The sequence below is a fragment of the Halichoerus grypus genome, chromosome 9, assembly GCF_964656455.1.
Source record: "Halichoerus grypus chromosome 9, mHalGry1.hap1.1, whole genome shotgun sequence".
Taxonomy (NCBI): Eukaryota; Metazoa; Chordata; class Mammalia; order Carnivora; family Phocidae; genus Halichoerus; species Halichoerus grypus.
In genome coordinates, this window is record NC_135720.1 from 107646084 (window position 1) to 107668072 (window position 21989).

Consider the following 21989-nt stretch of genomic DNA (forward strand, 5'->3'; position numbering starts at 1 on the left):
AGCTCAGGTCTTGATCTCAGGGATGTGAATTCAAGCCCCACATTGTACTCCACGCTGGGTGTGGAGCCTACTAAAAAAAAAAAAGAAATTCTAATTTGGCTGTTTAGGAGTTACTACAAATGTCCTCAGCACTTCAGCACAGAAAGTTGTTGTATGGTTTTGTTCTCTACTTAGGAAAGGCAGTTTCAAGGTCCAATACCCTCTAAATTGTCTTACAAGTAGCAGGAGCAAAAACTATGGTCCAGATGATCTGTCAGCAGACAGACAAACCACAACTTGCCAAAGCTTTAAAAAAAGAGAGATTTAGCAATTTATAGTTTTAGTGCTTGAGTCTTTTGTCATTCTATCCCCAGAGTTAGCTTTTCTTGGCTGGAGTCCAAAAATACCAACATATCATCTGGGTAGACAGAGATTCCTATTATTACCACAGATTAGATCAATGTATCTCAGAGAATTTATTGTTTCCATGTCATAAGATGGAACTTCCTTGCCTGGAAGCCACCTCTGAATACAAAGTGTCCAGTGAGTCAGCCTGAGATCCCCCATCAGAGGGATGGATGCTGCTTAGATTCCATGGGAAGGAGTGGGCGTCGGCTTCCCTGATTTCAGTCTCGGTTGAGAAGGTTGTTCTCCCTAGCTAAGATGGCTGGCTGGCTTCAGAAGCCAACATAAGTGCTGTGTGTGCACTTATGTGCACAGGTCCCTTGCATCATCCTAATCCATGAAATGTCAATGTCATCAACAGTCTGAAATAGGTCCTGCCTGAAAGGGCGAGACAAAGGCTTATGACTTCAGTTTGCCAGACATCGCTGCAATTATAATACTGAGCCACTTATTAAAAACTAAGTGGTTTGTCCTGTAGAAAAGGGCAGCACGTAATCGTCAGTGTCCCATTGGAAGAGGTGATCAATTTCCTGGAACAGTGGGAAACAGTGGTGAGGAACGTGACCTTGATCTGCTCCATCACATGGCCTGGGGTTAGGACACTCGGATGATCTGTGTCATTGCTTCTTCATCTGCTTGGTTTGGATCCTAGAGACAAAGCATAATAGTGATTAAAATCCTTTGCAAAAGTAACAAGGAACTCAAGGCTCTCATTTCTCATCATCAAGGGGAATACATACAATTTTGCTAAGTAAACCAAAGTCCTAGAATGTACCTAAGTCTACCTACATGGATTAAAATGCAGCTCCATAAGGAAAGAAGAGATAACAAACCTTTGTGTAAAAGGAGTGTTAAGTCTGGCCTGGCATTCCACTTCCAAGCACTCCAGAGTTGACAGTGTATCTCTTTCCTAAGAGAACCTGTGTTGTGCTTTACCTTCCAAATTTAAGGGTCTTTAGGTGGCCAAGAGAACCACGTCATATTGTATTTTTTGTGCCATGACTTTCTGATCATCATATTTAAATACTAAGCACTTAGCAGGGCTGGAAAAGACATTGACATTTATTTTAATGCACTCATTTTGAAGATAAACCCAAAGCCTGGATGGATAAAGTGATTTGCCTGGACTAGAGTGAGAAAGTTAGTCAGCAGCTCAGCAAGAACTAATGCCCAAATCTCTTGGCTCCCATTTCACTATTTCTTAACTATTTCCCATTTCTTTCCACTAAATTCTGCATGCCCCCCCTCACTTAAAATCTGCAGTGTTAAGACAAGGATCAGTCCTAAGAAGCTTTTTGCAACACTCCACAATAACTGCCTTCAGTTCCTCCACACCAAGGCTCTGAAGCTTCAACTGATGTGATCTGAGAAAAAGCTAAAAGATTTCTGGAGGTGGCAGGACTGCGGCGGGGTCTTGAACAATGAGTAAGAATAATAACCAGCATTTACAGAGCCCTCACCATGCACTAGATAACGTGCTAAGTAGGTGGCGAATATGGCTTACTGCATGAAATTCCCACAATGGCCCTATGAAGTATCAACAGCAGCCTACTTTACAGGTGGAGGAACTCAGGCCAAAGGAGCCTAAGTAACTTGACCAAGGTCCTATCGGTAGCACACAGAATTAGAAGAGTTCCTGGCACAATGCCCATAGATGGCACTCTATATCCACACGCTGCATGAATTAATGACAAAGGAAGGGCTCCCAGACTACAGGTAGGAATTAATAGCATTGAAAGAGGAGTTTGTGCTCCTGTGTGGAAATACTGAGGATTCCTAGTCTGACATTGAAAGGCATGAGGAAGCCAAGCTGCTTAGATGTCATATAGAAACAGTTTGGAATCTGATGCAGTAAGAAATGAAAACCAACATGCATCCTTGAGCAAGGGTCCGGCATGATTAAAAAAGCACTATCTTATAATGACCGATTTGGCAGTAGTGCAGGTGGGATGTAATGGTCACACAGAATGAAACAGCAGGAAATGGAAGGAATCCATGAATTCAACAAACATTTACCAAGTGCTTGTTCTGGACTGGGCATTATGCTAAGTCCAATCAATACAATGGAGAACAAAACAATCCTCTACTCTCTATACAGCTTACAGTCTAGTGAAGGAGACGTCGACTGCACAATTACACAAATAAAACAAGTCGATTATTAATGATGCTCAAAAGAAAAGGAAGATGTGAAAAAATAATGAGGTGGAAGAGACCTACTCTGACTTCAGCCTCAGATTTAAACCAAGACCTAAAAGGCAAGAAGATGGGAGTGAAAACCTTTACAGATTAGCTATTTTCACGACAAAGGTCCTATGGCAGGAGACAGATCAATGAATAGTACAGCAAGAGCATAAAGACCAAGAACAGGAGGAAATGAGGCCAGAGGTAGGCAGGAGCTCAATCACACACGTGCCTTTTTGGCCATGGTAAGCACTCTGGATTTTAGTCTAAGTGCAAGTGGGAAAATGGCAGGAATGGAAGGGGTTTAAGCAGGACAGTGATATGAGATGACATACATTTTAAGAAGACCACTTGAAGATGTGAAGAATGGACTAGAGGGGCACAAGAATGGAAGGACACCAGTAGACAGCTGTTACATGAACTGAAGCAAAAAAAGAGGACTTCTTCAGGCTAATGGCAGCTGGAAGGGAAAAAATGTTAACTGATTCAGATTATTATTTTAAAGGTAAAGCCAAGAGGACTTTTTCAAGAATTGGACAATTTAAGCTTTAGCAACTGGGTGGATGGACAGGTCACTTACTGAGATGAGCGACTGGTTTAGGGATAAAAAATAAAATACAAATCAAGAGCTCTGTTTTGGATATACTGACTCAGAAATGCTGATAAGTACAGTCAGTGGAATCAGATATAAGAACCAGTGATGTACAGCAGCTACAAATAAGTTCTGGAATTACACTGGCTTTGAATTTCAGGTGTACCATTTTATTAAGTATTTTACCTTGGGCAAACTACTTAACCTCTCTAAACCTCAAATTTAACTGTAAAATGGAAATAAGAATTCTTACCTCATGGGGCTTGAGGATGCTCTAAAGATTCAATGAAAAAGTGCTTACAAAAATGCTTAATGTAATGGCTGGCACATAGCAGTTAAGTGTTAGCTGCTGATGATCGTGCTATTACACTAAGAGACAATGAAACTTTTTCTTTTAAAATCAAGAAAAAGGAGAATTATAAGAAGGAATTAATAGTAGTAACTGGCAAAGATGAGGAGGAAAAGGGCCAATGGATTGAACACGTTTAGTGCTTTAAGGCAAAAAGGAATCTAAGAGATACAACGTTGCATTCAACTTAGAGAATGTAGTTAGTCTCTAGTGTGAACATAACAAGAGGACTCTGAATGCTCTTCCCAAGAAAATACAAGGCAAAAAGAGAAGAATGAAATGTATCATCTACTTACCTGCATATGGGGACTATCCTTTTCCTTTGGAGAGAAAAACCGCCCACCTTCACCCCGTTTCCGAGCCATGGCATGACGGTGCCGAGACTCGTGCAGGTATTTCTGAAACCAGAGAAATAAAGGTACTAGTTGGAACCAGCACAGTTATCTCATTCATAAATTCGACTCTCTGAAGTTCAGGAGAGCTTTCATCAGAGGCACCAGGGGCAATTATGACCTTGAATTATGGAGAAAGCTTTGGAGGAAACATTGGGCGGCAGCTGACCGTATATGAACTATCATAAAGATGTGAACGCTAAATGCATAATAAATTCATTTTTTATTATGAAATAATAAAAATATAAATAAAAAGGATTCCCCAAAGGTGTAGCAACGATCACTACTAACCCCCCCAACCCATATACATGCCCTCCTTCACTTCAATAACAGACCAAATTTTAGTTGAGCAAATGACTGCTCAGTAAAAAAAAAAAAAAAACAAAAAAAAAAACCCTGCATTTCCCTGCCTTGTTTGCAGGTTTAAGTGTGGCCACGTAATTAAGTTTTGGCTAATGAGATGTATGGAGCTTCTTGAAAGTTTCCTTGAGAAAGAGTGCCTTTCTTGTTCCCCTTGTACCTAGGCCAGAGCCCAAGCAGTCATCCTGGACTATGACTAGCACACTAAGGCTATCAGAATAGTGAGACCAGAGGAGAGAGCATCATGAGGACTGACTGTGGAAATGGGCTACCAGCCTAGGACAATTTCTCTCTGGACTTCTCTTATGCAAGAAAAAAAGTAAGTTTCTTTTTAAGCCCCTGTTACTGTTTTGTTATGGTAGTTGCGGTCACACAGAACAATAATAAATGTTAACTTTTATAAAGATAACAGCTACTTACTTTCAATTGTTTGGAAGGTGCTCAAGGAAACAAACCATATAAAAGGTAATTTCAAAAGTAGAACCCTGCCCTTTCTCCTCCTTCTTTCAATGTTATACACACCCTTCTTTCCTTTGGAATTTTTCCTTCTGCCTCTAGTTTAGCCCGGGCTTGCCTCCTCTTTAATATACGGTGGTACTGTTTGGCATTCACATAGAGAGGCTCTTCTTCAAGCATCTCTGCCCCAGGGAGAGGGATTCTTTGGATAGCAGGTACAGAGCCAGCACCAGGCACCATCTACATGAAGAAAAAACCACAGCTTATTAAATAGTGGCACGTAGTATGGACACAGGAAACTTCTCGGTCCCTGTTAAATTATTTTTTCTAAATGCTATAAAGAGTAGCTTTTATAGAGCACGTAGTTAAACGGGATTCCTGGAGAACATTTACACCCATGCATTTTAAACCAAAATTCCAGAGGATTGTCATAGGGAACCCAGGAGCTACAATGACAGATGACACAACCATGTCCAAATTGTTATCCACCTATGGCTCCATTTCTAGAAAAATCTGCTGCCATCTAATGGTCAGGAATAGTAATCATAGACAATGAAATAGTACAAAGGTAGGTTGACCCAAATGCCTACAGTTACATAATTTAATAAACTACTTAACTTGCTAAATAATTCAAACTTAATTTTTCTAAACACACTAAAACTAAAAACACTGTACTAAGTATATGAGAAAACCAGTAACAGGTTCCCATGCCCCATTCCCTTCCCAACTATAACAACTTTGAATGGATGTGTGTTTTTCTGGTAGTTTCCTCCACCTGTGTGTGCAGGCTTCTACTACTTGTTCTTAATTTACCCATTTTAGGTATTATGTACTGCCATCCACTTTGGACAGGAAGACTTACCCTCCACTTACACCACTACTCATCTCTCCTTCCCTATCTTCCCAATGTACTCATAGCATACACGTTTTGGTTTCTTTATTGATTACAATCTCATTTTGAGCTTACTTCTTATTTCACTCTCTGGGGGCAATGTATTGCCCACTTCCCAAAGATTAGTAGTCTATGCCTTCATTATTTGAATTCTGAAAAAGATTACTCAAAAGCGGTTATTTCTACCTATTTATCCTCTGCTCTATCTCTAGCACCTAGAATAGTCACCAGCACATAATAGGTGCTCAGAATGAATTATAATGCATTATAGTGTTTCTTGTAAAAGTAGATCTCTGTAACTGCCTTAAGGATCAATTCAATCCCAAGGGGCCAGCGTTATCAACAAGCTTTATGAGATAAGATAGCAAACTGCAAGTCCAAACAAATTTTCAATGACAAAGAGACATATGGAAAGATAAATGACAGAAAATCCGTTTCCTTACCATGACCATCCCTCCTGAATTGACCACATTGCCTGCCACTGGTAGTGTCACAGTGACAGTCCCTTGCCCACTGCTGGTTGTGTTGGTGTTGGCTCCTGTCTGAACAATCTGTGCTCCTGCCAAACTGGCTGCTGGGATGGTGATCATGCCTGAAACAGGGACTGTAACTTTAAGAAAATAAAACATAAAACAAACAAAAAACAGGTACACAGAAAGAAGGGAACACAGTTAGTCCCTCTTCTATCTGGCACACGCTTATCTACTCTGGAAAAACATACTAAACAGCACAAAGGGAGAGCACTCTCCTACTCTCTGCCCCGTTTGCTGCATGTAAGCCCAGTAATCACTGCCTTTGATAGTCTATTCACTGTCTGGGTTCCAGTTCTGATAAAATTATCCTTGAAGTGGATACCTCCCTGGGTATTCCAGTAATAGCTTTCAATGGCGGGTGAGAAAGTTTGGAGGCCTCCTCTTCTAGAGGTCAGTCTGACTTCAGCTATACTACTGTTCTTGTATATGCGAATAATCTGTTTAGGACGGAGACTTTATACATTTATAATTTGTTTGTCCTAAACTGACAATGACCCAACCTGTTCTAGAACTAAAACTTAAAATTAAACCAAACACTCCATGCTCCCAAACTATCACCAGCACCACTCACAGATTTGTTCACCATTTTCTGATTGATCTCTGGTCTGGGCTCAATCCAGTTCAGGCCTTCTCCTGAGTCACAGGAGAGCACACTTACCTGCACTCACTGGAGCTTGTGTACTGCTAAATTTTAATCAAAAGTCCAACTTTTTTGGGGGGGGGGCAGGGGAGGAAGAGCATGCATGCGTGTGAGTGGGGGCAGGCAGAGGGAGAGGGAAAGAGAGAATCCTAAGCAGGCTCCATGCCTAGCATGGAGCCCAACTTGGGGTTCGATCTCACAACCTTGTGATCATGACCTAAGCTGAAATCAAGGATGCTTAACTGACTGAGCCACCCAGGTGCCCCATCACAAGTCAAACTTTTGCTCATGGACTCAGATGTCTTTTCCAGATTCAATTATCTGACAGATACTTCCAAAAGCTCTCAAGTTCAGTTTGAGCCATCTCCTCTTCTCTGAAGTCCATTCTCCTCCCAAGTCCAACAGATTTCATCACTCCTGTATTTATGCATTATCTATTCCTAGGACACACCTCTATAAAGGCTCTGCACTGCATTTATTTGGTCACATATATGTCTCCCTTAATAGATTAGAGGTTCTCTGAGAAAATTTCTTTCTTAGTGAAGTGCTGCATACATAGTGGGCATATAATAAGTCTTTTGAGCAAAAACTAATAATAAAGTAGACCAGAAAAAAAAACCTGCAAGTAGCAACAATACTAAATGCCAACTTGACTTCTGATTGGTTTCTTCCATTACCAATAATGAAACTGTACTTCCAGTCTTCTATGTAGAAACATTTTTTTTCCCCTGCTAGAAAGGCTCAAAAACTTCTATAATCCCTAGGGCCAGTCTTTTAACAACCACTGCAGGAACGCCTACAAATGTTACCAACGCTGGTCACGTATGAATGACGAGAAAACAACAATCAATGGAGATTTAGAAAAAATTTTTGTTGTTCAAAAGTATGTTCTGTGGGCTCCCTGCTAGCCAGGGAGAGCCTGCTTCGCCCTCTCCCTCTCTGTAAAAGAAAAAATATATGTTGTGAGGAGGTCACAAAATTTGTAGAGCAGTCATTTGCTCAAAGGATAAAAAAGATGCCCCCTGCCAAAGTCCCACAGAAACACATAGGCACACTTACCTTGCTGTAGAATGGTGCCGTCTGCGTTCACTGGCTGATAGACAATAGTCTGCCCTTCGGCGGTCTGTGCCACTTGCTGTCCCTGGACGGCAATCTGCTGCTGGGTCTGAAGGACAGAAATCGTGACAATTTAATACATTCCAAAGCTACCCAAAGGACGCCTTCTTTTTAAGAAAGAAAATACAACATTTTTGATGGTTTTCTTCCCCATTTCTACTACCGGTGAGATATGTGGCTCAGCTGTCTGACCCTTCCCAATCAGTTGTGCTCTTGGGTTGACAGAGATCATGGGAATTACCTGGGTCTGGCCAGCAGTGACTGCCGTCTGGGGCTGCTGGATGATGATCTGCTGGGTCTGGCCCTGCTGGCCCTGTACCTGCACAGCCTGCCCACCCTGGATCTGAATCTGTCCAGGTGGTACCAACTGTATCTGTGCGAGAGAACAGAGAGAAGCATTAGTACCCCGCTGGCACTGGTCTTTTGGTCCTGGAGTATTAGGTACCCAAGTTCCCCCAGAAAGCAAGAAAGGCTCTGAAGCGGAAAAAAAGAATCTTGTTCTGCTCTCTATTATAAATCAGACATAAGTTGTTTTCCATTCATGAAACAATGGGGGGAATTTTGGCTGCTGTCTAGATACAGGATGATTTTAAGGAATCAAAGTCAGTTTTAAAAAAGATGATATATAACCAGGCTGGCATGTTATATATATTTTTAAAGTATATTCATTTAAAAACATATCCTGCAGTACTTTTTAGAGATCAAAGAATATTATATATATTCAAAGTAATCCTTGAAAGAGTAAGGGAATACAGGTGCAACTAGAAGACTGATTATAATTTGATAAATGTTAAAGCTGGGTGGTAGGGATTCATCACACCATTCTCTGTTTTTGTCTATTTAATGTTTTCTACAATAAAATGTTTAAAAAAATGCTATCCTATATATATATAAAAGCTTTAAACATACAGAAAAGGTGAGACTATTATATTAGAAACCTATGCAGTCACCACTCAGATTTAACAAATTAACGTTCTGCCATATTTGCTTAACATTCCCTTCCCCTCTAAAAATTATTTACTGTATTAAAATGTGATCATCCTTACAGAGCATTTTACACGTCTATCCATAAAAACCTATGGATAGGTTTTAGTTTGTAAGTTTCACATAACTAGTAACATACTGTATCTTTTTGCAATTGGCTCTTATCATCATTGTTTTCAAAATTTAGACAGTTTTAAAGTATTTATTTCATCATTTTTGAAGTATTTATTTATTTGTAATCTCTATACCCAATGTGGGGGCTTGAACTCATGAGCCTGAGATCAAGAATCACATGCTCTTCCAACTGAGCTAGCTGAATGACCCATCTTCCGACTGAGCCAGCTGAGCACCCCAGAACTAGTTCACTCATTTTAACTGGTATTAAGTATCACATTAAGTAATTATACTGTAACTTATTATTCATCCATTCCCCTTAATATTTGGGTTTTTCTCTAACAATTTTATTTTTACAAACAAATTTTAAACACACACACAAAAATTAATGAACACGTATTCTTGTGCAAATGTTATAAGTTTCTTAAGTAGAATTTCTGTGTTGAAGGAGATCAGTGTGTGGTATGCAGCCTCTAAAATGGTTTCTAGCTGCTTTCTGGTAATCACTCCTTTATGTAATCTTCCCCATGAGTGTGCTGGACCTAGTGACTCACTTCTAACAAACAATCTGGCCAAAGTAGTGGGGCATCACTTTTGAGATTAGGTTACAAAAAGATCAACTTCCATCTTGCTGGCTTTTTCTCACTCTCCCTTACTTGCTCTGAGGGTATCAAGATAGCTGTCGTGTCATGTAGTACCCTACGGAGATGCCCACAAGGCAAGGACCTGACGCCCACACAGAGCCACATTAAGATGAGCTTTAAAGTGGATTCTTCCCCCTGTTGAACCTCGCTTCGACTACAGGCCACAAGTGTGTCAAGAGACACTGAACAATGTATCAGATTCTATTCCCTATGTCTATTTTTCAACATCTTCACTAATGCTCAGTACTATCATTAATGTTTGCTGGTCTCTTGTTGATTTAATTTGCATTTTCAATTTTATTCCTGGCTTTGGATACCTAAACCTCAGGTAACAATTTTGGATAGAGAGGGAACCTGTGCTATCCAAATCTATTTTCTTATATTTCTCTCTTTAACGGCTATGGCTAATTTATTAGGAGTGTCATTGTAAATGTGACAAATTTGAAAAATATTTCTTATAAGCTTTTTATTATTTAAAAAACTAGTTAACAGTTTAACTTCTGGGTGTATAGCATCCTGTTTTCATGTAACACCTACTGTACACATTTTTAAGAACAAAAGAGAATGCATTTAGGAAGGCCCCACACCTCAAAACTTCCAGTATTTTATATACAAGTTCACACCTAAACAATAGTCAAGGGTACAGCACAAATGTTTCCCCCACATCCCCTTCATCTCCCATCTCATTAGTTCTTTCATTCATTCCATCACCAGACATTTTTGATCTGGGTGTTATTTCAACAGAGTGGAGTTTTTCTCCCTTCATTCCGTTACTGTACTGTATTACATTAATTTTTCAATGTGGAAGCATCCTTGAACTCTAGGAATAAGTCCCACTTGTTCATAGTGTGTAATTTTTAATATGCTCTGGATTTGGGTTTGCTAGTATTTTGGGGGGATTCTTGCATCAATGTTCATAACGCATATTAGTCTGTAATTTTTCTTGTAATGTCTTTGTTTGGTCTTGGTATCAGAATAATGCTGGCCTCACAGAATGAATTAGGAGGTACCCTTTCCTCTCCCAATTTTTGGGAAAAGTTTTAGGATTGGTATTAGTTCTCCAAGTTTTTGGTAAAATATACCCGTGAAGCCATTAGTGCTTTTATTTGTTCGGTGATTTTTGATTATGGATTCAAGCTCCTTACTAATTATAAGCTCTGTATTCTGGTTTCTCTTCAGATCACATACATCTTTCACCTTTTACTTATTGTAGGTCTATTAGGATTTTCTACTTCTTTGTAACTGAGTCTTGGTAGAGTAGGTTTTCTTTCTAGGAATTTGTTTACTCTTTTAGGTAATTCAGTCTGTTGCATTTAGTTGCTCGTAACACTTTCTCTTATGATCTTTTCATTTCTCTACAATTGGTAGTAACATCCCTACTTTCATTTCTGATTTTGGTTATTTGACTTTTTTTAGTCTATCTAGCTCAAGATTTGTCAATTTTGTTATTTTCAAAGAACCGACTTTTGTTTTCATTTATTTTCTCTATTGTTTTTCTACTATTTCATTTATTTCTGCTCTAGTCTTTATTATTTCTTTCTTTTGGCCAGCTTTGGGTTTAATTCAATCTTTTTCTAATTCCTTAAGTTGTAAGGTTAGGTTGTGGGTTGTCAATCTTTCTTGTTTTTAACATAAGCATTTATAGTCATCAATTTCCCCCTCAACACTGCTTCTGCCGTGTTCATGTATGGTGGGTCTTTGTTTTCATTTGTCTTTAAGTATTTTCTAATTTCTCATGTAATTTCTCCTTTGATCCATTGATTATTTAAGAATATACTGTTTAATTTCCACAGATTTGTGAATTTTCCACTTTTATTTCTGTTGATTTCTAACTTCATCCCACTGTGGTCAGAGAAGATACTTTGTATGCAGTCTGAGACTTAATTTGTGACCAGATATATGATCTGTCCTGGAAAGCTCCCATGTATACTTGAGAAGAATGTGTAGGCTGTTGCTGTTGGGTGGAGGGTTCTGTGTAAGTCTGTCTTATCTAGTTGGTCTATTGTGTTAAGTACTCCATTTTCTTACTTCCGTCTGGTTGTTCTACTGTTTTTTTGATTGATTTTTAAAAAAGATTTTATTTATTAGAGAGAGAGAGAGAGAGAGGGAGTGTGCAGGAGAGCAAGACAGCACAACCAGGGGGAGGGAAAAGCAGATTCCCTGCTGAGCAGGGAGCCTGATCATGATCATGACCTGAGCTGAAGGCAGACACTTAATGGACTAATCGACCCAGGTGCCCCACTGACTGACTGATTTTTTTTTTTTTTTTAAAGTAGGCTCCACACCCAGCGTGGAGCCCAGTGTGGCTTCAACTCACAACCCTGAGATCAAGACCTGAGCTGAGATCAAGAGCTGGATGCTTAACAGATTGAGCCACCCAGGTGTCCCGGCACTCTGAATGTATCAGTCACTGCCTTCTGGCCTCCAAAGTTTCTGATGAGAAATCTGCTAAAAGTCTTGAGGATCCCCTGTAGGTGACAAGTCACTTCTCTCTTGCTGCTTTCAAGATTCTCTATTTGTGGCTTCCGAAAGTTTGATAATTATGTGTCTTGCTGTGGGTCTCCGAGTTCATCTTATGTCTCTCAACAAATCTGGGGAATTTTCAGCCATTATTTCTTCAAATATTCTCTATGCGCTTTTCTCTATCTCTTCTTCTGAGACTCCCACAATGCATCTGTTGGCACACCTGATAGACTCATAGTTCCCATAGGCTCTGTTCACTTTTTTCCAATGTTTTCTCTTTCTGTTCCTCAGATCCAATCATTTCCATTGCCTTATATCTTCAAGTTCGTGGATTCTTTCTTCTATCTATTCAAATTTGCCTTGAATCTTTCTAGTGAATATTTCATTTCCATTATCATACTTATCAGTGCCACAATTTCTTTTCAGGTTTTCTATCTCTTTATTGGTATTTCCATTTTGTTCATTCATTGCTTCCCTGACTTTTTCAACATCTTCTTGTAGTTCTTTGAGCATCTTTGGGGCAGTTATTCTTAAAATGCTTGTCTTACAGTAAATCTATTTTTTTAAAGGACAGTTCATAGATTAATTTTTTCCTCTGAATGGGCAATACTTTCCTGTTTCTTTGTATGCCTTATGACTTTTGTTGGAAACTGCATATTAAGTCAACTAATGTAGTGACTGTAGACATCAGATTCTTTCCCTTCCCTGGGATTTGCTGTTATTGTTTTGATTGCTGTAGGCGGTCTCTGTGCCAAAAAATCAGCCTAAGGCATAAACTGAAGGCTTTTTCAGGTCTTTTCTGAGCCTGTGCCTGTCCCCAAGTATGTGCAGTCCTTTTCTAATTTTCCCAAATATTCAGCTTCTTTTGAGTGTCCTAGAGTCTAAAGTTAGGCTCTCAAAAGGGGGAAAAGAGAAAAATGAAGGGGGCAGGAAAGGGTGCTGACTTTTTAAAAATTCCCTAGGGGTCAGCCACTTCAGCTGGAGGGAGAGGGACTTACAACAGTGGGGGAAGGTGTGACGACACAGGCTGCCTCCTCCTTCATCTGCACCTCTGATCAGAGGCAGCAATCAGTGATCCCTGATTTTAGAGGATGGGGTCTATTTTGCTCACCTTGGCACCTATAAGCTGCCCAGAGGCTGCGTCAAAACCTGTGTGCAGCTACCTGTTAGGCTGCTGGGTAGCTGCTATTATGCTAAGAGCTCAAACTTACTGAAATTATCTTCACTATAAGTCTATGCCTCCCCCTGTAAGTAAAAAGTTTTCAAAAAGACTTGAGAGTTCCAAAATAGTTTACACCAGACAGATTCTGCCAGTGCGATTATTATGTAGGTGGGGAGAGAGATTCCTGGTATGTCCTGCTCCACCATCTTCCCAGAATCCTCTACCTAGGTCTTAACTACTTTTTCCAAATACTTAGCTCAGAGTTGGCACTTAGAAAGTAGTGGCAAATAGATAAATTAGTAAACAAATTTATTTAGTTATCTGAATCTATTTCCTAACTGAGCTTCAAACAGCAAGGGATACCTGCTTTTAGTCATTTGGATTTCCTTTTCCATCTATTCATATTTTTTGCCCATTTCCCTACTGGATTGTTATTTTCATATCAATACATAAATGTTCTTTATGTATTTTGGATACAAACCAAATTATGTGTGTTAAAAAATATCTTCTGCATATCTGCACCTTGTCTTTTATTTATATTTTGATGTATATACATTTTTATTTTGAAGCAGTCAAATCAATTTGGTTTTTATATCTTTAAAAAATCCTTCTCGGGGCGCCTGGGTGGCTCAGTTGGTTAAGCAACTGCCTTCGGCTCAGGTCATGATCCTGGAGTCCCGGGATCGAGTCCCGCATCGGGCTCCCTGCTCGGCAGGGAGTCTGCTTCTCCCTCTGACCCTCCTCCCTCTCATGCTCTCTGTCTTTCATTCTCTCTCTCTCAAATAAATAAATAAAATCTTAAAAAAAAAAAATAAATAAATAAAAAATAAAAAATCCTTCTCTACTCCACGACGTAAAGAAAATTCTCTTGTAAATAAAATCTAAAAGTTTCCAAGTATGCTTTTTTACATTTAGACTGTAAATCTACCAAGTATATAGTAATGAGATAGATATCATGTTTTCTTTTTCTATGTCATTCTTAAACCACTTCTTCACTGGTATTTTATACTATTTTTATTACACATCAACTTCCAATATTCTTGCATTTATTTCTTCACTCTCTACTTTGGCTCTACTGTCCTTATTAAGCCAGTGATCTTAATCTAAAATTATACACAAATTTAGCATGTATCTGAACATCTGTACCTTTTCTAAGGGGATATAGGTTTCAGTGGAATTCTAAAACAGAGCATGCAATCCAAAAAAAGGTTAAGGAGTACTCTTCAAAAAGAAATGGTTATTCAACATTAATGAGAAGCAACCTCTAATAAAAAGGGATTGAAACCTTAAGCATTTTAAAAGGGGCTGTGGAATCGTACTTAAAGCTTTATACACATTAACAGAAAAGAATTTCTCCAGGATGGTTTGATTAGTCACAGTCCTACTTGGAGGGAAGGGAATGAAATAAATAACCCTTTCAAAGTCTCTTAAAGGCTGAAAAATCCCCATAAAATCATAGAATTTAGAGCTGGAATGAACCCTAAACATCACCTGATATAAACTGCATTTCTGGATGAGAACACTGACAATCAAATGACTTGGCCAGGATCAGAAATCTTGTTTAACGGCAGACCTGGGAATGAAAGTCAGGTCACTGCATTCACAGTACACTGTTCCTAGTGTTATAGCACACCATTTCTACTCAATGGTGGAGCGGAAGGTGTGGCAGGGGGGCTGGAGAGGAGGCAATGAAAAGGACAGAAATGAATAGCAGTACGACACTGCAGCAAGCACACACACAAAATATATTTAAAGCCTTATACATTTATGCATGGAGCAATGTGGAGACTATTTTTAATCCTAACTACAACTCTATCTTGGCAAAAATATGCCAACGGCCTTAAAAATCATCTTACCCTTCTTTGCTCAAGCAATCCCTCCACTCCAAAGAAATTACTCTAAGAATTCAACTGGAAAATAAAGTAATCACACTCAAATACATTTATAGTAACCTTACCTATTAAAGCAAAAAACCAAAAATAAAGCAAACAAAATATCCCAGAATACATTTTGCAAAAAAACTGTACATAAAATTACAAGGGCTTATATAAAAATTAATTTAGATTTAACAAGTAGTGTGATCATGGCTGGTTTTTCCAACTTCTATTAAATTCCTCCAGAATAACTAAATCACTGGGATCATTTTAATTGTTAAAACAAAATATAGATAGAACAAAAAGTTAATAGTTCTCCCTTGCCCCGCCTCTGTGCTCATAAACATATATACCCATGAGTGTTTGGCTATCCATTACAGAAATCACATAGTATATATTTCTCTGCAAATTATTTTTCACTAAAAATACTTTAATATTGATTATCCCCCCCAGAAAACAGTTCATCCTTTTTAACAAGGACAAAATGCTCCATATATGAACATATGGAGTATGATGTATTCAACCATTTCTTTATCCTTATTGATGGAATGGACAGTCAGGTTACAATTTTTTTTCCTAGTACAATGCTGCAATAAATGTCTTTGTACATCTCTCCCTGTACATGGATGCTTTTCTTCTTACACAACAGATTCTCAGAAGTGGGGCAGAAAGAGCAAAGGTTTATGTTTATGTATTTAATAGTGAGATGCCTTCAGAATTTGAAATTGCCAATAATAATGTTTCCTTTTCTCTACACCCATTCTAGCATTGGATATAAACTCTTTTTAATTTTTACCAACTCGATAAAAATTCCCTCTAGTTTTAAAAAATCTGATGCCACTGAGCTGCATGTCTTGTTTTACCTTTGTTTTCTGTTTCTGAATGCATCTTTCCAGTGGATTTACCTAAGTACTTTATTGGTTTGTTTACAGAATCAGCTTTTATTTACCCTTCTACATTTTTGTTCGTTTTCTACTTCATTAATTTTAACCTACTTTTTTGTTCATTTTATTCTTCCTTTTCCTAACTTCATAAGGGAAATACATTCACTTTTCAGTTCTTTTAGAATAAAAGTATTGGGGCTCCTGGGTGGCTCAGTCAGTTAGGTGTCTGCCTTCAGCTCAGGTCATGATCCCAGGGTCCTGGGATCGAGCCCCATGTCGGGCTCTCTGCTCAGCAGGGGAGTGCTTCTCCCTTTCCCTCTGCCTGCCGCTCCCCCTGCTTGTGCTCTCTGTCAAATAAATAAATAAAATCTTAAAATAAAATAAAATAAAAGTATTTAAGGGTTACACATTTTGCTCTCAGTACAGCTTTAGGTGTGTGTGATGGGTTTGGACTGAAGTATTTTTTTTTTCATCACTTATTAGATAATTCAAATTATAAATCACTTAGCAAGAAATGAAAGGATAACATTCCTGACCAAGAACAGTTAATTTCCAAAGCACACTGTAAATTCCCTCAGCTGCCAGAAGTTCCAACAAATATCAAACCAATAAATTTTCTATTAAACTAGACTCTCATCTTTTTGTATTCTTTATATACTGATTCAAGATCATACCTAATATCTTAGTCCTTACCAGAGATGTCCAATTTCTGTACAATTCTGTTTCTATCACTGGTAGTACAAAAGTAGAAAATCGACTAATTTTGTGAATGTAGGGTGGCAAAGAGTTAAATGCCAGATCAATAGTCGAACAGTTTCTAACAAGCTCTTCTTTAAGACCTCTATTCTGATATTCTGTCTAAACATTTTTTGCATCGCTCACCTGCTGCAAACCCTGAGTCCCAGACACAGGTACTTGCATGATGGTTTGACCTTGTCCACCAGGGACAGCTTGAACCATGATGGGCTGACCAGTTGATGTGATTAATTGGCCTCCACTGACCTGTACCATTAATGGTTGCCCCTGGACCTAGAAGGAAATAAAATAAGAACAATGAAATAACGTAAAATGGTTTTTACCAAAAGATAATCACTGGAACTATTCTGCTGCCTTGGTAGAGGGGGAAAAGGTAGAAGAGACACTAAGAAAAGAAGTCTCAAGTCCCTGTCTTCAAGTTATCTTCTTCAAAAACACTCTATCTTTGACCAAACACCAAGTTGAATACTTTAAGGTCAGATATAATGAAGTATATCCAGGGTCTTTAGGAAGTCTCAACAGATATAAGGCATTTGTCATCAAATACAGGCTAAATCTACGAGAAGCACTCAATCAAAACATCCAGACTATGTGCCTTTTGAGACTAATATTCAGGAATAGTTTCTAGTGAAGGCTGGAGAGGAGACGATGAGAGGGAGGGCTGATGGTGGTGATGGTGGTTGAGGGCAAATTCTAAATAACCTGGAAGGAATAAATCAAACTACCCAGCAATGACTCCAGGAGGCTGGGTAGCAAGCAGCTCTGGAAGCTTATGCAGAAGACCCTTTCTCCCCATAGTCTCTCAAGCATAAATGAAATACACAACTTTTACCCTCTACCTCACTCTGGGAATTCTAGTCCTGTGGTTGTTTCAAGAGCCCACTAGGGAAGGCCTAGAAATATCTTCTGGTCAGTTTTCAAGCTCTGTGGTGAATTCCTCATACTGGACCCTGAATATCTACATAGTTGTTTTAGTTTTAACAGAAACAGTGACAAATATGGGAATTATACACTCAAGTGTATCAAAAAACTCCCAATTTTCCAGCTCCTCTGAGTAAATGGACTACTTTAGAAGCCAGGGCATTATACGTGCTCTATAACATCTTGAATCCCAATATAAAAATACCTAGCTAACTGAATGCATTCTGGAAGCCAGAAAAACAAGCCACGTTAGAAATGAAATGGAATGTTCAAAAGAATAGCTGCAAGTCCAAAATTTCATTTAGATTCTGCCCTTGTTTTTGAGAAATTATTTGTAGCAGAACACAAGAATATTCATAGGACTAAAATATTCATGCTTAATGCCCTTGAAAAGTGTGTTCGAATAACAGTAATTGGTTAAAAGATCCATCTTCCCTAGATGAATAGATTAGATAATAAGACCCCCTCTTCTTCACCACCACCACCACCACCAAATGCATCAGAATCCTCAGGAACATTTAATTCCCAAATTTTATAAACTGTTCCTTGAGAAATTCCACTTTACTTTTTAAAGGACTTTACAATCTGATTCTCTCATGCCTTCTCCTTTCCTTATCAAATTAAATTCCCTTTGCTACACCAATGTTTGCATGTACTCCATCAGAAAGGATTCTGAATATTTATTAAATGAGTAACTGAAAGAAATATTAAAAATTCTCCAAAATAATGAGACCTAGAGAAAATGCTTTCATCATTTCTGTATAAAGTGTTCCCATTTCTTTTAAATAAAATCTACATAAGTAAGAAACAAGTTTTAAGGCCCAACTGTTCATAAGTTTCTGGCTACCCATCATCTTGAACTTCTCCCCTCACTGACACGTTAAATGTGTACATGATAAACCATCTGAGACTCCAAGGAGCCCACTGCGTTTACAACACATGAATGATTACAAGGACACATGCATCAGACAAGAAGCCATACGGTTAAGAGCATGTTACATTCCCATTCCACAAGTGGTTAATGACAATACTGTTTTATGTATCAATAAGATGAAGCAAGCATGAAAAACATGAAGAACAAGCTGCTGAACTCTATGATTTGAATATATTTAGGAGTACCTACAAGCTCAGCTTTTTTCAGCCTAATTTATGGTCAGAACTGACTGTGTATCACCATCAGACATTACAGGTGGGAGGTGTCGGGATGGGGCTGAAAGGTTAGGGTGAAATGATTACGATGAGGGGCAGGTAACTGCCGGATGCTTAGCAGCACTGAAATGAGACACCAGTTCTACATTCTAGGTCCTACTTTGAATCATTTCCATTCAATGGAGGAAAAAGGCAGGGCACTCAAATTTTGCCAATTTCTCAAAAATAGAGTAATTTTAATCAAAGTAACCTGCAGACACAGAAAAGACTTAGGCTTCTACTCTCATTTTTACATAGGAACTGGCCAAAATATAACCCCAACTAAGGATATTTAGCTTGGCCATATAAAAAGTTAGGGAACTGCTCTAGTTAAGTAAGAATTCTTATAGTGGCTGTAATACCAAAGACTTATAGAAAGCATATTTCACCTTTCTCTGGCGAAGAGGTATAGGGTAATCTTTGCAAATCTAGTAATAAAACAGGTCATGGTTTCCTTAGGAGAGGTAGTGAAAAGGCAGCAGTTAAGAGATTAACAAGATTCACTGATTAGATAAACCTTGCCAAATACAAGGATTATTTTGCGGCCGAGTTGCCCTTTTAATAAAAATAAAGCACAATCTAACCCTAGTTATTTTTTATTCCACTATTATAAATACAAATCCACGGAATTTTACCGTGCATTCTGATTATAGAGCTTGAGCTCTAAATAGATTCTAATGCCACTTGTAAGAATTTCTTCCTGTCACTTGCACCATTTCCTTCCCAAAGAAACACAAGTGCCAAATTCAATTTTCAGAAAATTGATACTGGGGTCACTACATGACTAGGCATGAAACATGAGGAGACTGGAATCTTACAAGCCTCAAAGACAAGTTAACAGCATCAAAAACATGCAATTGACTTTGCCATTCCTCCTTGAGATCCTACCACAAATAGCACCAGACATGAGGACAGGAGAAGTTCATGCAGTGCTTACAGAGAATCAGAGAGGGCACCACTACCTGGAGGGTCTGGACTTGCTGGCCTGAGGCGGATGCCACCTGGGCCTCAGTCTGCAACTGGACAGCAGTGACACCACCCTGCTGCTGAGAACAGGAACAGGAAGAGCTTGAAATGTGTCAGGAAAGAAATGTAGAGTTCAAGACATGAGATCACCTTACCTCTTGTGGGAGAGGGAGGGAGTCTTCTTTTAACAGTCCCACCCAACAGAGGACTCTCAAACTGTACAGACTCCCTATACTGAAGCTATTTTGTTGCAGGTAGCAGGATTAAAGATATTAGCCCTTTGTCCCCAGAGTGAAACTCAAAACACATTTCCATGACTCAAAAACAATAGCTGTCATCATGAACACAAATTTTTTTAATGTAATCCTTCCCTCCAGAAATAAGCATTTGAACCTTCTGCTTAGGGTTACCTTAATGCTTTTTATTTCCTCAAATGAGTTCACAACAAAAAAGTTATCAGGTTTTACAGCTTTGAAGCTACAATGAAGAATTTCTGAGACTTAAATGTAATCACCAGATAGGAAGAATGAAGCAATCACTGTGAACCAAAATCATCTTCAGGCTGGTCACTGCTCTCAAGGCCCAAAACTAAGATTACTTCTACTCAACTGGACTACCTTAGAAGCAATGTTTTCAGTGATTTAACCTAATTTTTATATCCTCTAATGGTAAGTTCTGACCGAACAAGACTTCATCCATCAAGGCGGTGGTGTGAATAGAGGGCCCTTTGTGGAATCCCCTTTCCTAAGCAGGCAGTTGAAGGAAGCTGCCAGAGACACAGCAGCTGGGTGGAAGAAAAAGCCAGTGAAGGAGTTTAAATAATTAATTTCTTTTAATCAAGAGGGGCCCCTTCCTTTGATCATCAGATAGGAACAACTTACCATCAAAATAGCCTTTGTATTCCCTACCATCTACTTTTCTGTATTCTCTAAGTTCCCTTTTGGAAACAAAACATGTCCCAATCTTGGCCTAAGGTCAAATCAATGCATAATAAATGTCTTTTCTTCTAGGGAGAAACACAAGTAAACTTTTACTAAAATAAAAAGCTAGGTATAGAGCATCAGAAAATGTAATCTCTGTATAAATCTAAGAAAGCAATCTATCTTATTAAGGAATAAATCAACACGGGATTCCTTTCTTGTATGTGCTTATTCATAAGAGTGGCTAAGTATTAACCTCATGCTGAACTACAGCTTTTCAGAATAAGCACCGTAACGTATCAAATCAAAGAACAGTGGATTCCTTGGATGCTGACTATCTTGGTTTATCCATTAAGGCCACAGACTTAAAAGATCACAAAGCTAGCTTAATGGAGAAGAGAAACTACAAAACTGAATCCAGAAAAAAACAAAAACTCCAAATTTCCATCTGAGAACAGACTAGGTTTTGACTTTTAGCAAAATGAAATGGGCAATTCAGTATTAAACCAGGCTCCCAAGAAAAGCAAATTCTATGTGGTCATGGACTGAATACAGAGCTCTGAACACATGGAACATGAGAGAAATCGCAACAAATCCAATCTTCAAAAACCACTTCGGCACGAGTCACCAGACCTATTATTCATAAGATCTGGGACCTCTAAATAATTCCCCACTGAGTGGTGCCAGTCCGGGCTCCATTGCTGTGCTGTTTAAAGCAGTTTTACTTCCATACCTGCTGCTGAATCTGTCCAGCCTGCACAACAATCTGCTCTGTCGAACTATTGCTGTTTGCTGTATACTGCTCCATGATCCCTCCAAGTTAGAATCCTGTCCACAGTGAGTTTCACTCAGGAGATCCTAGAAGACTGCGAAATGCACTCCTATTAGAAAGGTTGGGAAAGAAACTAAGTGAGATTGTTAATAAAAGCCTCACCAGATGATTAACATTAACTTACTGCTGTGCTTTATTCGCAAGTAAACAGGGTAAGAGAACAGGAAATGTTCATTTTTGACATCATTTGTAACTAGGATTACAAGGCACGCTCATGCCAACAATACCATAATGCCATTTCACATGTCTTGAAAGTGCTTTTAGTCATTTTTTATTGGCAGCCTTACCTTTCAATACTACCAGGGCAACACTTCCAACTTAGAAATACTCATGAAACTACAATATCATGTTGTTACAAGGTCTATTTAACACTGGTTTTAAGGTCT

At 38.8% G+C, this 21989-nt stretch overlaps 1 protein-coding gene across 9 annotated transcripts in view; it reads right to left on the reverse strand.

The window, feature by feature from the left end:
- Positions 1–431: 431 nt before the first annotated feature.
- NFYA (nuclear transcription factor Y subunit alpha) overlaps positions 432–21989 on the reverse strand; it is a 28142-nt gene continuing 6584 nt past the window's right edge. For 2 of the 9 annotated variants that reach the window (XM_036086895.2, XM_078055360.1), the window contains exons 2-10: positions 21505–21652; positions 19845–19931; positions 16903–17049; positions 8137–8268; positions 7839–7944; positions 6050–6216; positions 4781–4954; positions 3803–3904; positions 432–1032 (exon numbers count right to left, since the gene is read on the reverse strand). In XM_036086895.2, coding sequence (XP_035942788.1) covers positions 979–1032; positions 3803–3904; positions 4781–4954; positions 6050–6216; positions 7839–7944; positions 8137–8268; positions 16903–17049; positions 19845–19931; positions 21505–21579 — 1044 coding nt within the window. In that variant the 5' untranslated portion in view covers positions 21580–21652 and the 3' untranslated portion in view covers positions 432–978. Of the gene's footprint in view, positions 1033–3802; positions 3905–4780; positions 4955–6049; positions 6217–7838; positions 7945–8136; positions 8269–16902; positions 17050–19844; positions 19954–21504; positions 21653–21989 lie in introns of those variants that run through there. The other 7 variants (XM_036086896.2, XM_036086900.2, XM_036086902.2 and 4 more) reach the window with 7 other exon arrangements.